The 18,473-nt window shown below is 42.8% G+C and overlaps 1 protein-coding gene across 2 annotated transcripts in view; it reads right to left on the bottom strand.

Moving 5' to 3' along the window:
• Positions 1-18,124, bottom strand: part of Il1rl2 (interleukin 1 receptor like 2) — a 40,399-nt gene extending 22,275 nt beyond the window's left edge. Inside the window, exons 1-5 of one of the 2 annotated variants that reach the window (XM_032899527.1) lie at positions 18,052-18,124; positions 17,274-17,343; positions 16,161-16,396; positions 14,649-14,847; positions 2,963-3,125 (exon numbers count right to left, since the gene is read on the bottom strand). In XM_032899527.1, coding sequence (XP_032755418.1) covers positions 2,963-3,125; positions 14,649-14,847; positions 16,161-16,375 — 577 coding nt within the window. In that variant the 5' untranslated portion in view covers positions 16,376-16,396; positions 17,274-17,343; positions 18,052-18,124. Of the gene's footprint in view, positions 1-2,962; positions 3,126-14,648; positions 14,848-16,160; positions 16,397-17,269; positions 17,344-18,051 lie in introns of those variants that run through there. The other variant, XM_032899526.1, reaches the window with a different exon arrangement.
• Between the last annotated feature and the right edge of the window lie 349 nt (positions 18,125-18,473).

Below are 18,473 nucleotides of genomic sequence, written 5' to 3'. Positions count from 1 at the left end.
CAGTCAACCACTCTCTCACTGTCCTCCTGAACAACGTAACACACTTAGCCTTCTAACTCTTCCCAATCTGCTACTCTGTCTTTACTTCTGAACCATCTGTCTTCTGTTCTCTACTCCATCTTACCTGCTCACAGCTTGAATTGCCTTCCGAAAGACAGTCCTCAGGAAGTCTTAACTCCAGAACTCGCTCTGAGTTCCAGACCGACAGAGGTTATGACCTATTCCATTTTCCTTGCATGCCTTGTGCTCAACTTGCTGAAGATCAAATTCTCCAACACCTATTTTCCCCTTGAGCTGTCTTGTTTCATTGGCTAATGTCACCTTCCACCCAGCAGCATATGCCCCAAGGCCTAGAACCCAGGACCTCTCTTCCCTTCTACGGAAGTAACACTAAAAGGTGTTGGAGATGTTTTACAGTAGCTGCATCTTCCCATCATCCATGTTACCACGTGCCTATGCTTGCATGATGTCTCACCTGAACCCGCCCCCTAACCCCTGTCCTGATGTTCCCTCTGAGGGACAGCCAGATACTTCCAACATTAAAAGCATACCAAACTGGCTGCTCTCAGGCCATCAAACCCACCGGGTGCTCACCATTGTTCTGAGAGTAAAATCTGCACAGCCCTGTCTAGATTTCAAACTCCACCTACTCCTCACTCCTGACTGAGTCTCTAACCTCATTACCTGCCATGATCTCATCAACCCAATCCAACCTGTCTGTCTTCTATCCTTCAGACACAACATGGTTCCTCTTGTCCTAAGGCCTCCACAGCTTCTTGTCTTCTGTCTGTAGATACCTAAGCCATTCTATCAATCAATATACTACTTTGGAATATCTGCAAGCAATCATCTCCTCTGTAATGACGTGTCTCGTAGTGGATTGTCTAACATCTGTCTCTGATTCCCCGGCCTTCAGACGTCAAGCTTTGTCATGGCATGACACAGCTTTTTCCACCCCATCACTTCCTCTCTACCTGGCATAGGGCCTGTTCCCTAGGGCCTCCATGAAGAGTCACTAGATAATCACTGTACTCAAGCCCAGACTGTCAACACTTTCTGGATGTTGCTAACGTATCCTAGGGGGTCTACCGGACCCTAGTCTTGCTTTAATTTCTCCTTCTTCAAACTATCCTGTGGCAGGTTTCTCCCATCACAAAACAGCCTCATACCTCATGACGGTACATAAATGTTGATTCTATTGATGTGGCTTGAGGACTCTTAGATTCTACAGCATCACATGAATTTAACCTTTTAAGAAACATCCTCAGCTACTCATGTAAGACTAAGCATTGTGGTGGTCAGCTATTCAGTCAATGAATTGATCTGTTCCTAGGAGAGAGTGGGGGCTCTAAATAGGAACAAGGTGAGGGGCTTCCAGAAGACGCCATCAACAGGAAAGATCAAGAACTGGACAATCACAAAATCAACTACAACCTGTTTTCTTAATGACAAGGTAGAAAATCAAAAGTGAAGAGTATTCAAAAGTATTTAAATATTTATATATTAAGTTTATATATAAAATTCTAAACATATTATATACTTACATAATATATGATCATATATTATATATTATATAATATATAACCATAGATCATAGATCATCATAGATCATAGATCATATATTATACATCATATCATATCATATGTCATATGTTATGCATATTTATTTTATTATATTTATATATTAAATATTTTATTTTCAGTACTCATTATTTTATACAGTATATTAAAATTATATCTTAAATATTTAAATTTCATAATTTCAGCTAAGAGCAGTGCAGGATAAGCCAGGAAGAACTGTGATAGGAAGAACAAGGCTAAGATACAGAAAATGGCAGGATCTCTGACTATCCACCCTGATGCTTTCCAGAGCAGCCCAGGTAAGCAGCAAGAAACCACCAAGGGAGCAGATGGTCCAACAGTGCAACTCCATTAAAGAAAAAAAAAGCTATGTTGTGGCTGGAGAGAGAGTAAGATGGTAAGAAGCATCCACTAACTGATAGACCCTCGGTTCAGTTCCCAGCACCTACATGGTGACTTACAAACATCTGTACTCCAGTTGTAGGGTATCTGATGTCCTTGGTCACAAGGCATGCAAGTGATACACAGACATATATGTAGGCAAACATAGACATATGTAAAATAAAAATAAATCTGAAAGAAAAAGAAAGCTGTATTTCCTTAAGTGCAGTAATAAACATGAAGGCCCTAGTGGGAGAACCATCAAATAAGAGATGAATTCTTCACTCAGTGTGTAGAGAAGAAGGAAAAATAATTACCTGGGTACCAAAGGCCACAGTTCTGACCCTGATGATGCTTCTAATGAGCTCTATGGTTGCTGAGAAGTCGCTCCTTCTGCACTATATAAGAATTTGCTCCAGATGAGTATTTGAAGCCTTTTGGCTTCATCTAAGGCACTCCCTTACAGTCTGCAGACTATCATGCATTCAAAGACAATGGGTGGCGGTGATAGGGCAGTGACATGACTGCTCCCAAAAGGACTGGCCCGACACAGTAGGTTATCTAAGGACCCTATCCACAAACCCTGAACTCCAAAGATTCTGAGGCTGCGGCAGGACCAACCCTGGAAAGATACAGCACAACACTCACCCAGCCGAGATGATGGGAAACAGCGTAGTATTAGCACTATCTACCTTGTCTTGGACGCCAACACTTTGCTAGGCACCCAGGAAATTCCCCTGTTACACGATCTCTTCCATGATCTCCAGCTAAGAGCTTTGAATGTTCTGTTTTTAAAGTAAAGTCAGCTGTTTGTGCCCAGCCATTTCTGTCCATCGGTCTTAGTCTCTGGCCCTCTGATCTAACACGGCTGGGGCTCTGCTACTCTTCCGCAAAATCAAAATCCAATCTCCAAAGCCTGAAACAGGAAGTCATCTGGCTCCTGTAAAGCTGAGAACCAAGCAACCATATTTGAAAAAAAAAAAAAAAAAAAACAACTTACTGGTGTTCACAGCAATGTAGTTTCTAACCGTGAAGATTCTCCCCAAGTGTGTCAGTCTGGCTGAGCATGCATAGCTCCCACTATCCTCCGCGTCGATGTTGTTCACAAGAAGCTTTGTTCCTGTAGGGCAATACTTCTTGCCGGCTTTAATCTCTTCACAACCCTAAAGGTACACACACAAGAAGGGAGTGAGTGCTGGCAAATTCTAGTCACTCTGTTAGCATCACCCTATGAAGTGTGGGGAAACACATCTATATCGCTGTTTCTCAACCTGGGGGTTGCAGCCCCTTTGTGATCACGTATCAGATATTCCCATTACATATGATTTATAAAAGTAGCAAAATTATAGCTATGAAGGAGCAGCAAAATAGATTTATGGTTGGAGGTCTTCACAGCATGAGGAACTGTCTTAAAGGGTCACAGCTTCAGGAAGATTGAAAACCATTGCCCAATATCTACTTAGTCGCTTACAACCTAAATCTTAGATATTAACCATCTAACCAGAAGACAATGCATCAAATATGACAGAGGTGATAGATAGATAGATAGATAGATAGATAGATAGATAGATAGATAGATAGACAGACAGATAGTTATATACATAGGTAAAATGAGTGACAGACAGATACATGGATGGTTGAACAGATGGATGGATGGACAATAACTGGATTAATGGACAAAAAGATGGAGGTTACTGTGCTAGTCACATTTTGTCACTTTATCAAAAACACTTGACATGAACAACTTAAAGAAGACAGATTTAATGTACTTGTGGCTTCAGAAGTTCTGTCACTTGGAGAAGTGTGGGGCGGGGCATGGGAGAACATTCCGAGGCCAGGATTAGAAAAAATGTCTATTTGTTTCATCTGGAGCATAGACTATGGGACGGTGCCACCCACATTCTGGGCAGGTATTTTCCTCTTATTAGTCTTCACTGAAAATACCGTGGCAGACACACCCAGAGGTGTTCTTTAAGTTCTTTGGTACTTCTCAATCAATTCAAGTTGACAATTGACATAGAGAAAAGGAGTGTGGACACTCATCACTTAGTCTCTCTCTGTCTCTCTCTTTTTCTCTGTCTCTCTCTCTGTCTCTCTGTCTCTCTGTCTCTGTGTGTGTGTGTGAGAGAGACAGAGAGAGAGACAGAGAGAGATCTGTTTATTTCTATCGCAAGAAGACTTGGTAAGGAATATTTTACACTCTAAAATGGGTGATACAAACACTAAGTCCAATAGGAGTTGAGAAGAATGAAACGTGTAGCTTTGAAGGTTTCATGGAGAACGGCTACAGCTGAGGAATGTTCTCCACCTCAAGTCCCATCTCTCCCTGCAGGCTCCCACCCCATGATGCCAAGTGCCTTTGCCAGCATCACAAGCCCAGATGAATTGGATAATGACTGCTTCAACCACACAAGAGACTCGACCCCCCACTCATGAGAGAATTTGCTTTATAGAATCCAGTGTATACCAACTAATAGGAGGCCTGAATGACCAAAGAGAGCATGCATCAGTCTACAATGAGAACACCTCATAGAATTTCTTCAGGACTGACACAACTACCAATCATTAGTCTATGAAACATCTTTCTCTCTTGTCATTCCAGCAACCACAGACAATGAAAGGCTCCCATTTATGTGTCTTAGAAAGACTTACATACCCCTCCCATATGTGTGTGTGTGTGTCTGTGTGTGTTTTTGTGTTTGTGTCTGTGTGTGTTATGTGTCTGTGTGTGTTGTATGTGTGTGTCTGTGTGTCTGTGTGTGTTGTGTGTGAGTCTGTGTTGTGTGTAAGCTATGTGAGTGTGTCTGTGTATGTGTCTGTGTGTGTGTCTGTGTGTGAGAGTATATATGAGTGTGTCTCTTTGTGGTGTGTGTGTGAGAGTGTGTATGTGTGTGTCTCTGTGGGGTGTGTGTGTGTGTCTGTGTGTGTTGTGTGTCTGTGTGTGTTGTGTGTGAGTCTGCGTTGTGTGTAAGTCTATGTGAGTGTGTCTGTGTATGTGTCTGTGTGTGTGTCTGTGTGTGAGAGTATATATGAGTGTGTCTCTGTGTGTGTGTGAGAGTGTATGTGTGTGTGTGTGTGTGTGTGTGTGTGTGTGTGGTGTGGTGTGTAAACAAGACATAGACAACAGGTGTTTTCTCTGTCTCTATCTTGTATTTAGAAACAACACTGACTTGACTGGGCTGGCTGGCCAACAAGCCCCAAGGATCTGCCAGTCTCCTGTGCACCTCCACATCCAGCCTTTTTTTATGTATTTATGGGGAGAAAACAAGGTCCTCATGCTTTCAAGACAAGCATCTTGCCAAATGAGCCACCTTCCATCTACCTTCCCTGCTCTAGTAACTCACTGTATCCAGCTAATCGCCTTTACCGCACACACCCACTTCTCACACTTGTCAAACCAGTCCCTTCCTTTGAGGAGCTCCACTCCAAGGTGAGACTGCTTGGCTAATTGAGTCCATTATTTATTCAAATATCTGAGTTCCTATCTTTCCCAGCACAACGAGAGGCTTTGGCCATGCAGGAATTTGTTGCATTTACTGTCCTCATGAAGACCACAACTTAATAGTTAAAACAGATAAAATCCTAATTCAATAAAAGTGTAACCAACTCAGTGGTACATTCTCTCATTACTTAGCCCATCACAGAGGAGTGAGTCCTAAATCTCCACCCCAGAGGAGGAAATAAATCCACTCTGCATGGGCAGGTCATAAATAATGTCAGAATGCTCATTTACAACCTACAACTTCCTAAATTTCTTATAAATTGCTTCAATAGATACTGTGTAAAGAAACACTAGTTACCCTCTGACAACTGCTCACCAGTAGATGGGACCTTCTATTAGGGATTGGGTGGATAAGGTATCACTCCTCACAATAAAATTAGCATTTTGAATACAAGAGACATTCAGAAGAGTGTTGGGAAATGTATCTTCAGAGTTAGATATATCCTATAAAATAGGGGAATGTGAGACATTTAAATTTATATGGCACCTTGGGCTTAGAATATTATTCACAGTATGTATTCATTAGACACATTAAAGCTGACCTCAGGGGTACCAAAATGTGTCTGTCACATTAATGGAAAAAAATCCAGCACTTAACCCTTGGATTGATTTGACCCAAAGCAAACTCACATCTGAATTCTCTTCTTCCCACCTTGTTTCTTCTGTCTACCTGTGTTTTATGGTGTGGGGTTTGTCTTTAGTTTGCTGTTGTATGAGTTTCATGATCTACTTCTTCAGGGGTTTAGAGTCACAGGCTTGAATCCTTAGACTTGGAAAACTTCTCTCCTGTGGGCTTAACTGAGGAGTTCCCGGCGAGGCACGATCTGTGCTGTGCTTCATGGTTGAGCAACTGCAACTCTGACTCATTGCTTCATCCAATTACCCACATGACCAATCACACTAACACCGACCTTGCTGTATAAGAATCATCCCGCCCCTTGCAAGGACTGGAAGTGCCATTTTCCCAATCTACTGGAGGGTACAAACTTTCCACTGGTTTGATTTTTTTTCTTTTTTTAATCCCAAGTGGGGATAGCTCACCATCAAGATTTAAAGCATAAACAATAACAACGAGGGCAGCCATCTATAGTTTTCCAGTTAGATTGTTATGGAAAGACATTATTACGAAAATGGATCTTATTTCTGAGAGACTGGAACTTCTGTTGGGCCATATAGCCAAGTTGCTATGCACCTTAAGATCCTCTCAAGACTTATCCTGATCTCCTGCTGTGTGCTCAGCCTGGTTTTAACCTACCTTTAAGAGAATCATACAACAGCCAACTTTACTTGCCTTGGATTCCTCATGTGTCAGTTCCAACATAAGTTAGTACATATCTGTAAATTTAAATTACATGCTATTCCACTTCCCTGCTGCAGAAAGGAATGTGTGCATGTATGCATGTTATGGTAGTAGATCCTGAAAACACCAAATGGGTGTAAGGTGATCTTACATACAACCGTCTACCATAAATATTGGGTACAACATACAGATATAGTTTGAAAATGGTATACTTTTTAGAACTGAGTGCTTTGGGGTCAGCTGGAGTCAGTAACCCAATCCCTTGTAAATTTCTGTTGAAAATTTGTGTAAAGTAGCCCTCATTCCTGTCCCATGGGATGCTACAATGTTCAATAAATACAGAACAAAAACACTTAGTTAGGGACACACAGCAAGAGACAGTAAGTCACCAAACAGGTACAAATAAATACAGGCACAAGGACAGATTGAGACTCAGCAAAAGACAGACCAATGAACAACCCCCAAACCACAAACTAAGACAGACAGATGGACAAAAGACAGACAGCAACAAATAGACTATTGACAACCCCCAAACCACAAAGGGTTTCTGAGGGTTAAAACCTGGCCATTCCTGAAGACCAGGAGTTTAACAGCAGTGCAGGGGACTTCCTCCATGTCTAGATACATTATGAAAATGACAACTATAAATTACATGAAAACATGAGGACCTTGCTTTCTCCCCATAAACTCATAAAATCGCTGTGGAGGTGCACAGGAGACTGGCAGATCCTTGGGGCTTGTTGGTCAGCCAGCCCAGTCAAGTCAGTGTTGTTTCTAAATATAAGATAGAGACAGAGGAAATCACCTGTTGTCTATGTCTTGTTTACACAACACACACACACACACATACACCACAGAGACACACATATATACACTCTCACACACACACCACAAAGAGACACACTCATATATACTCTCACATACAGACATGCACACAGACACATACACAGACACACCACATAGACTTACACTCCTCTCCTCCCTCCCTCCTCTTCTCCCTCTCCTCTCCTCCCTCCCTCCCTCCCTCCCTCCCTCCCTCTCCTGAGTAGCCAGTTCGGTGCTGTAAGTGCTAGCTCCACAAGCTTGAGGGCCAGAATTTGGATCTGTGGAAACCCAGCTCAATGCCAGCTGGGCACGGCCACCACCTGTCATTCCAGCTTCAGAAGGCAGAGACACGGAATCCACAGAGTTAGCTTACTCACAACGTTGGCCACATGGTTAAGTGCTGGGTTTAATGAAGAGACCTTCCCTCAAGAATGAGGTAGAAAAGCAATTGAGGGTGAATCTGAACAGGCACCAACTCACTGCACACACTTGCACACATGCCCATACACATGCAAAAATACCCACAATACACACATGCAAAGTGGGAGAAGAAAAATTATACAGAGAATTGAAAATTACAGTAGCTAAAATTAAGCAAATGAACGGATTTAATAGACAGTTTTACACACCCAAGAATAAAAGGTTGGAAAGCAAGTCAGGAAGAAATTCCCACTTAGGCAAATGCACACAAAGTCCTAAAACAGGAAAATGCATGTGAGAGTCAGAAAACACATTTCTTTTAAAAAAAATAAAGGATTTAATATGTATTTAATTAGAGTTCCAAAGAAGACAAAAAGAAAATAAGTTAAGAAAATACAAAAGAAAGGAGTAACTAAGAAATAATGGAGAAATGGCACAATACACTATATTTCAAAAGGCATTCGCAAAGTGGATGAGAAATCTCTCCTAACTCATCAGAGTAATACTACTAAACTCCAAAGTCAAGGAGGGTATTTTTGAGGAGTTCATAGGTTCAGGCATATTACCTTCAAAGGGGGCAGAAAGACAGGAATGGAAAAGTCCACAGAGCATGAAAAATACAGGAAATACTAAATTCTTGAATGGCTTGAAAGCGCAGAGCAAAAATAAACGTCAACCCATGAAGAATAGTTTACAAAAATATCAAAAAAATACAGGTAGGACAAATAAAAACATTTTCAGAAAATGAGATAATTTGCACTAAGAAAATTCATAAATTTTCTAAGGGATGTTAGTTGGGCACACGAATAATACATGGAATCATTCCAAGGGCTGGAAAGAGGCCTCTCAGGCTAAGACTTAGGAGCACTTGTCGCTCTTTCAGAGGACCTGGTTCAGTTCCCAGCTCCCACTTGGGGACATAATCATCTGTAGCTCCTGAGATCTGATGTTCTCTTCTGGTCTCCATGGGTAGTGCCTCTGTTACACACACATTCATCCAGAACACTGACACACATAAGCCGGAAATAAAGAGATCTTAAAAAAAAAATGATTCGAGACACAAGCTTGGAGATAATGGCTGGACTACAGAAAAAGGTAAAATTAAATGTGTAAAGAAAATTGAGAAGAGTTTCGATCACCTGTAACCAGAATGTCTTTGGTGTTTCCATCGTCAGAAAATTAAAATCAACAGCTATAGTAACACATAAGCCAAAATCCTGCTAGAGAGAGTTTAAAACTCTAAAGCCCCTCATTTCCTCAGAAGGCGATAAGTACTATTTCATATAGAACTGCAGTAAGTCGAGGTTGACTGTGGATGAAGTAACCAGTCAATAGTAGTTGAAGATGTCCATCATGAAATTCATAAAAATAAACATGAATAGTAAATGCTTGATTCAAAGCAACAGTAAGAAAAAGATAGGAAATGAGTTCGGAACCAGAATGACTGATGGGAAACAGCAGCAAAAGGGTTCAAAGGTCACAGAGAAAATACGTGGAGTAAAGAATCCCAGCCCAGAGCTTTTAAAAACCCAAACGCCTTCTACTTAAAAGTAAATATGCCCCAAGACTACACAAATACAAAGAAAAAAGTAAAGGTAAAAACATAGAAAAAAAAAGATTCTGCAGCCCACCAGCTACCACAAGAAAGCTGGTATTACTGTATCAGTACCAAAGGAGGCAGACGTCTAGAAAAATCAAAAAGGCTTCAGAAGCTCAATGCAGCAGGAAGCCAGGGTAACTTAAAATATCTCTGTAAAGAATATCTCAAAAGCAAAGTGCAGACACTAATAATGTCAGATGTACAGCGAAATGAATAACCACACTAATTTACGTTAACACTTTTCTCTCACTGGCTTGCATAACACCATCTACGAGCCCGACTTTCAGTGTTTACATTCTCTTCAACACACAAGACACGTTTACAGAGGTTTAATACATGCTGGTCCAAAAGCCAGCCTCAAATTTCAAAGTTCTGAGATTATTTGGAATGTGTTCTCTGTCAAGCTGCCGTCTACCACAAACAGGAAAGTTACTTTTAAAAATACCCAAACACTGCTACATTGGCAAATTAAGAAGTCCTTCAAAAACATCTAGAGTCAAAGACAAAATTACCAGGAAAATCAGAATGACCTGAATGGGTTGCTTATGGAATGAAAGATCAAAACCTGCAGAAGTCAACCAAGATGCAGCTTAGAAGGAAGCCATGACCTTAAACCTATATATCAGAAACTTGGGTTTAATGAGAGAAGAGTCTATCTCACAGTGTTCATAAAATAACAGCAAATTAAAACCAAAAGTCAAACAAAGGAGTGAGAACCAGACAAGAACAGAAATTGATAAATCAAACAACAAACTAATAAAAACGGATTTATAAGGTCTTCAGTTAATATTTCCACAACATCCTTAAGATTAACAAACTCCTGGAAAGAGTAACAAACTAAGAAACAAGACAGGAAGTTGAGCTGCTAGACAGGAAGTCGAGCTACAAGACAGGAACCCTCCAAGGTTATTAGATACAAGGCCAATGTACAAAAAGAAATTGTATTTTCCTATAGTAGCAACACACAGAGTAGGAAAACACAACCACACTGAGACAGTAGTATCAGTAAACACCAGTTCACCAAGAATAAATTTAGCACTAGCAATGTATGTACACAAGTAATTTTAAATGAGAGAGAATGACATGTCATAGCTTAAAAGACTCAAAGTTGTAAAAGCTATCAATCTTTGATACATTTCTGAGTGCCACCATTTAATTAAAATCTAAGATATTATACAGTTTGAGCAGGTTATATTTAGGAACATATGTATATACATATACGCATGCATACATATACATCTACAGATGCAATAGCAATTAATGAAAGAAGAGGCCAGGAACTTGAGGGAGAGCAGGAAGGTTATATAGCCAAATTTATAAGAAGAAAAAAGAAAGGAGAAAAATCCTGTAATTATATTAATCTTAATTTATAATTAAAAACAACCTAAGATTATTTTGTGAAAGTGAATGCACTGATTTTAAAACCCAGGTAGGAACATAAAGTACTCCAGGAGACTAGAGACGCTCAAAGGAGAACACGGAAAGGAACCCTGCCATATTTTCAACACAGTAAGTCCAGCAAAAGAGGAGCTAAATTCCAGAAAGCTTGCTGCAAAAACAAGCGATTTGATTATGAAATTGTGTACCCATGCAGGTGAATTTTTACTCTTTATCACAGGAGAATGTTAAGGCTAGAGGGTTTGTAGAGAACGTTCCAGATGGGACAACTGTCACAATAAGTAAGAGGTAAAGAGAGCGTGCCACACAACAAAGTGCTCAGAAACAGGGGTTCACACAAATATCAGACTGACTAAAGACAGAGTGGGCATGCAAAACGAGGAAGAGAAGATAGGTGGGCCATGAACACACAGAGAGGAAAAAGTAAGTTAAATGTGGCCCCAACGAACACTCTGCTCTTTAAAGAAAAACCTCAACAAAGGACTGATGATAAGGCTTATCAGTAAAGAGGCTTGCATCTAAGCATAGAGACAAGAGTTTGAACCTCAGAACCCACATGGTGAAGGGCAAAAACTGAGCCCCGCAATTACCCTGACTTCTACATGCATGCCATGGTAGGCAGGAGTACACATACACACACTCACACATATATACACACATATACACACATATACACACACACATACATACACATACACATATACATACACACACACACACGCACACGCACACACACACACACGCACACACACACTCATATACAATTACCAACAAGCAAACTCAAGAGGTACCACCACTATCAGTCATCAGGAAATGTAATAAAGACAGAATGGGACAGTCTATTCTCTGAAAAGCCAGCACTTCAAGGAACAGGTTTCTAGGGAGCTGGGCTGCAGTGGCTGGGCTACAGGGGCTGAGTTGCAGGGAGCTTAGTGCAAAGTCCTTTCTCAGGTTTCATCCCCAGCACTGGGGGATGAAGGGAAAAGAGGGAGAGCCAGTTGACTACATCCTTCCCTATCAGATACAGAAACATTAGAATTCTAGCACTGACCATATTCTCTATGACCCAACTGCTCCATTCTTCTGCAGAATGTCCTACAAAAGTCTAAGCATGTGTGACCCAAATGGTGTGCCCATGAAGTGGTGTGCCCAAGAAGTGGTGTACCCACAAAGTGGTGTGCCCATGAAGTGGTGTGCCCATGAAGTGGTGTGCCCATGAAGTGGTGTGCCCACAAAGTGGTGTTTGCATGAAGTGGTGTTTGCATGAAGTGGTGTTTGCATGAAGTGGTGTGCCCACGAAGTGGTGTGCCCACGAAGTGGTGTGCCCACGAAGTGGTGTGCCCACGAAGTGGTGTGCTCATGAAGTGGTGTGCCCACAAAGTGGTGTGCCCATGAAGTGGTGTGCCCATGAAGTGGTATGCACAGGAAGGTTCCCACCAGCTTTACTTGTAACTGGAAACAGCTCGAGAGTCTAACAGTGAGAATGCAGTGCTACATAACAGTTCACATGGACCATTTACTGGAAGTACAGACTGCAGTGTGGATGGTTTTCACAGGTTCACTATTGGTACAAAGAAGCTAACTACACACAGATAATTTGAACATGAAGTTCAGAAACAGACAGAACATCCTCTGAATTAGGAAAGCAGTGATCTGGTGATCCAGTGATCCTGGGCATGAACAAAGCACAGGTCTGGTGGGTGGGTGGTTGGTTGGTTGGTTGGTTGGTTACAGTTACAGAGGAAGTGTTTGGAGCTATTGGTAATAGTTAATCTAGACCTTGGTGGTAACTGCAATTAAACATATGTTCACTTTCTGACGATCCTTGCCTACCTGTAGGTCATTCATCTATTTTCTACATATACATGTTAAGAGTCAATAAAAGTACTTTAATGCATGTCAGTTGTTTCTTAAGGCCTTAAAGAGATGTGTAGAATCCCCTATAAGCTTGCAGTAAAGCAGGGAGAAAAGTTAACAGAGAAATGCAACCAAAGACATGGGTCCATCTGAAGAGGATTTATCAGCTCAACAAAGGGCAAATGGTCAATCCGACGGCTAATCATGGAGGATAACCAAACTGCCCAATTCATGCTCACAACACTGATTTGATTTCATTCTGGTTTTTGTTTGTTTGTTTGTTTTGGGTTTTGTTTTGTTTTGTTTTGTTTTGAGACAGGGTCTCTCTGTAGCCCTGGCTGTTCTAGAGCTCTCTCTGTAGACCAGGCTAGCCTTAAATTCCTAAAGATCCACCTGCTTTCCTAATTTAGACAATCTCACATTAGTTCTGCTTCCCAGGTCTAACTGATTTTGTTTACATACAAAGTTATCTTAAGCTTGGGAGAAATAGGTGATAGTCCTCCTGAGTCGAACTAATGTAAAGTTTTGGGAGCAGTCTGTGACATCAGTGGAACCGTGAATTCTTTATTTGCATCTTTAGCACCTGTCAATTCTAGGGGTTGGTAATCAAAGCACCCTTGAGAGCCTCACCCTCTGTCACAGATGCACAAGACAGGTGTAAGGATGCTCCTGCCCACACGCGCCACACAGGGAGGCAAAGAATACGAACACAGAGCAGATAGAGATGATCGCCAAGAGCCAAACGGGCTTTCTGACAAGACAGAAGGTTTTGTCTTGAAGGACAAGCTGCTTGTGCAAAGGGGCTTGGGTTAGGGAGATAAAGATGAGAGTCTACCCTGTAATGAGAACCAAACTGGATCTCCTCCACGGAAGTAGACAGACAAGAAGAGATGAAAAATAGCTTACAAGGACATGTGTCATCCCCTAGGAAACGAAATCCTACTGAAGTTCAGCACAGGAAAAAGTAAGACAGTAAGACTGTTGACTAATCCTGAACCACAGAAGAAATGGGGGAAGGGAGCAAAACCCTTAAAGCACCAGCAGGGGTTCTCAACCTGGGGGTCATGACCCCCACAGAATCACAAATTGCACATTTGTGTTATGATTCGTACAGTTATGAAGTAGCAATGAAAATGATTGTATGGCTGGGGGGGGGAGGGTTGGTCACCACAACCTAAGGTCACAGTGTTGGGAAGGCTGAGAAGCACTGCCTCAAAGGAAAGTCAAGGCTGGACTGGGACAAGGAGAGCTCTAACTGTGCCTTGTGGAGACAAAGCCAGGTCAGAGTGAAAACACGATGAAGAAAGAGAAGCATGGGAAACTCTGCTTACATTTCAATAGGAATGGCTGGGATACAACTGAGTTTTCAAATACAGCCTACGTGAGGCTGCGTGTGGCAGGAGTTGACCGCAGCAGCCAGCCATTGCTGGGGTAAGGTTTGGTGAGTAACAGAGCAGGGACCACAGGAGTCTTTCTTAGGTGTGAATTTGTGTCCTTTGTAATTTTCAAAGCACCGAATATCAGAGCCATTCTAACAAACCAAGGTGAGTGACAAAAAGACAGCAGGAGCTTGAAAACTGGGTAATCATGGGCATAGGGAAGGTACAACCACATTTCAAAACAGTAAAATTGTTTAAAGTAATTATCAGGATTACTACCACCTGTCTCAGGCCACCTCAATACCAAACCTGCCCTGAAGGAATCCGGCTACCCTTGGGGTGGGAAAGTGGAGAAACACTATCAAGAGAGGATTTGGCTGTCGTTTTGTTTTTTAGCTTTTTTACCTTATACCACTTTATTGAATCCAAAACACAGCTCTCTGGGAAGTAGAGATGGCACGTCAGACTGCCCGATTTTCCTATGGGTAACCATTGCTGGTACTCATCTGATGAATTTATGGGACTCTCTTCGTTGGAAGAGTCGCACCAGTGTTTTCTAAAAACGGTTAGGTTTATAGCTATTCGGTAACAGCTGTGGGCATCCCTGGAAAAGAGGAAAACAAGCAAAACAACAAACAAACGGAAGCACAGCAGGACACAGCCAATGAACTCTCAAGCAGTCTCAGGACTCGGTAAGCCATTTTCACATCTTTCCTAATTATTTTCTAGACACTGTACAAACCCTTTGCCTCCTATGAAGTAAAGAGGAAGCTGGAAACCATGCATTACCCAAGGGTCAGTGGTATTCATACAGAGTAGACACTGGCATCTCAGCATGGCCTGGGAGGAGCTGAGGGTCTCCGTGAGCCTCTTGAATTATTTTTCTGGAGACTCCATACAGTGCTTACAGTTCAGTTTGGCTATAAAAGTCACTTACACCTTCTCGCGAACACACATCTGATAAACCAAAGGGTTGGTGAAATACGAAACGACTGCCTGTGTCCCTTAAAACGATCTTCATGATACCTAAGGGCTGAGAGCTGCTCCAGATGAGCAGAGATTAAAAGACTGATGCAGTGTGCCCAATTTACAGGTGGAAAAGTCAAGATGTAGAGAGATCACATAACAAATTGTTGCCAGTCAAGCCTGTGTGGAAAGTCAGAATTAAAATTCTCTGGCCAAATGTGTTTTACAGGTAGGTTTTACTGAAGTCTTGAAAAATCTTTAAAAACTGAAAAGGAGAAGGAGAGGAAGAGAGAGAGGGAAGGGCAGGGGAGGGGCACTAGAGAGAGACAGGCAGAGCAGCAATATACATATACACACGGGGGCGGGGGGAGAAGAGCCTTTGATGGGACATGAATTTTCCAGCAGACTCTAGTACCCTCCAAGCAAAATTGTCCTCCATGGAAATAGCTCACTAGTCCACCATCACTCAGAAACATTACCTCTGGCACAAGGATTCGTGTAGACTCTAGAACATTTCCCAGATTTGCTAGCTTTTAAAGGTCTGCTTTAAGCAGATTCCTTATCAAAAGTGTTTGAATAATCCATTTGGGTCTGGATCAGCCAGTTTTCAAAAAAAAAAAAAACAAAAACAAAAACAAAAACAAAAACACAAGCATCTTCAGGAAATGGCAGCAATCCGTACGCTGGTCTGGCCCAAAACTGTTCTGCTTCCAAATGTGCTCGCCGGAAGCCATCTCACAGCAGTTTAAGACCATCCTGCATTTGTGTAGCTGCTGGTTGTGGTGGTTCACATCTGTCCTTTCAGTACTTCAGAGAACATTTGGAAACTTGGTCCAGGCTATATAACTAGTCTCAAAATTAAAGGTCAACAATACCCATCTTCTTAAAAGACGTGTTTAGAAACGGAGTCGGAGACACGGGAATTAGTTCTACTATAAATGGAGGACTTACTTTATAACACATTGATAGATGCCTGAGTCCTCCAATGCCAACGGAAGAAACAAAATCCAGGACTGGTCCTGGTGAATTCTAAGGTGTCTGTTGTTGGAGATTGGGCTCTTACTGGGTGTTCTATGCCATGTCAGATTCACTGCCCCGTTTGTTACTGGAGGGTATGTGCAGTTGAAGGGGAAAGGCTGACCCTCTGAAATCATCTCATGATGCATATAGGCATCCGTTACAGTTACCTAGGGAAGGAAAGTATATATATATATATATATATATATATATATATTTTTTTTCCGGAGCTGGGACTGAACCCAGGGCCTTGCGCTTGCTAGGCAAGCGCTCACTGCTGAGCTAAATCCCTAACCCAATATAATTTTTTAAAACAAAAAAATCACTATTCTTCTTAGGAAATATTCTGCTCTGGGCAATGTGAAATTTTATTTAGTGGTTTACTTTGGTCGTTTCCCCAAATGCGTCCATTCACTTAGAAGCATAATACTAAGACCTTCAAATTTATATCGAGGACAAGGCTTCCCCAGGTCCCTCTGCAGAACAAAGGCCCATGTGTCTGAATCTGTCCACTATTCTGCCCTTACTCTCTGTCCCAGCACAGATCCAACCTGGTCATTTACCTGCCTATAGTTGTGGTCAGATGTCCCCTCATCCCACACAGTCCTTGGTTTTAAAGACAGCTTCCTTTTAAAGCCCATTTCTACCAAGTTAGTTTTCCTTGGAAACGTGTACTCTCTGGTAGCTTTGGACCTTAAAATAACCCTTTGTATGAAATAGATGCCATTAATAACCCTTCTGTTTAAGCAATGGAACTGAGTCTGCTGGAGTGAGGACTTCTCTGTACCACCTAAGTTAGACCGAAGTTCCAAGGTGACTTTTGGGGTTCCGAGAACTTGGGAAGAATTTTTCCTATTCCTCCCCCACCCCCACCCCAACGCCCAGCCACGCCCTTTTGACTCACCCTGCTGGATCCTCTAGAGGAAGAAGTGACTTAGTTGACACCCCTAAAGGTGAGCCAGGGGCATGGGGAAGAATGACAAAGGATGCTGCCAACAAGGCAGTAGGTCCCTGGGATGCAAGAACTCTCAGACCCACAGTACTTACCTGCTGCCCCGAAAAGTGGAAGCGTGAAAGACACCCAACAGAAGAGCAAGGATGGCATCCCCATTTCGGGCTACATGGGAAAAAGAAGACAATGGCAGAAGCAAGGGATGCTGTGAGGCTAGCACCTTTTGCACACAGTGGGGCACACAGTGGGACTCAGACTTCTGAGAACCCAGAATATCAGTTCCAATCCAGGTCACTGGCCTTCCCCTCTGCATGGGGAGCCCTCCACATCCGCCTCTCCATTTCAAGGCGCCTCTCCCCATCCCCACTCTATTTTGCTTTTCTGCCCAGACCCTCAGAAGCCAAGGAACTCAGTCTGGCCTGTGAATGGGGAGTCGGGGGAACAGGGCCAGATTTAGTGGCGCTTGGATCAATCCAGTGCCAGGAGATCCTACGGAAGCCGGAGCAGGCTATGGCCCCGCCCAGCCCAGCGTTCGTCTGGGACCGGCCTGGGTTTGAGGGGCTCCCCTGAAACCCCAGATGCCCGCTGGCTTCATGGTGAGCGCGGGACCACCTGGGAAGGGCAAGGGTGAGCAGGAATCCCAGAGTTTGACCCAAGTCCCAGCCCACTTTCCAGGAGAGAGTCGCTTAGCCGCCCAGTGAAGATCGCTAGCTCCCTCCCCCTCCCCTAGCAAGTATGCTGCTCCCCAAGGCTGCTCCACCTGCAAACGAGGTCTCAGAGCGCGGGGTCTCCTAGAGCAGAGCTGGAACCACGCCAGGGACGGGATTCAGCAGCCTGGGCATCGCCTCTCCGCCACGGGCGGGGCAGACTCACCTTCCCCAAGTGGAGCAGTACAGAAAGAATCCGTCCTTAGAAAGGCGTTCAGTCTTTTCTTGCCTGATCCTAGGCCAGCACGTTCATCTGGCAGGAATGTCGGCTTAAATATGCCTCAGATCATCGCTAAAAAAAAATTATCATTTCTTTCCAAGCACTGTTTGAGCAGTTCTTAACATGCCCAGCATTGCCCTAATATGGACTATTCCAGATGTGGAAGCCATTCCACATGGCTTAGGATCAACCCTCTAGATCTTCAGAAAAACGGACTCCCGACAGGTTGAATGCTACAGTTTAAACTTGCCATAAAGCGATGCTAGCCCGGACCTGTCTTCCTGCCCCAGAGACACGGGAAACCCCACTGGGCACTAGGAAGTGCAGAAATAGCAAATGCCATCAGACCAGCAGCTTCTAAGCGGGCA

The sequence above is a fragment of the Rattus rattus genome, chromosome 4 (genome assembly GCF_011064425.1).
Source record: "Rattus rattus isolate New Zealand chromosome 4, Rrattus_CSIRO_v1, whole genome shotgun sequence".
Classification (NCBI taxonomy): Eukaryota; Metazoa; Chordata; class Mammalia; order Rodentia; family Muridae; genus Rattus; species Rattus rattus.
The sequence above is the reverse complement of the archived record's forward strand: the minus strand, read 5'-3'. Positions and strand labels throughout refer to the sequence as shown.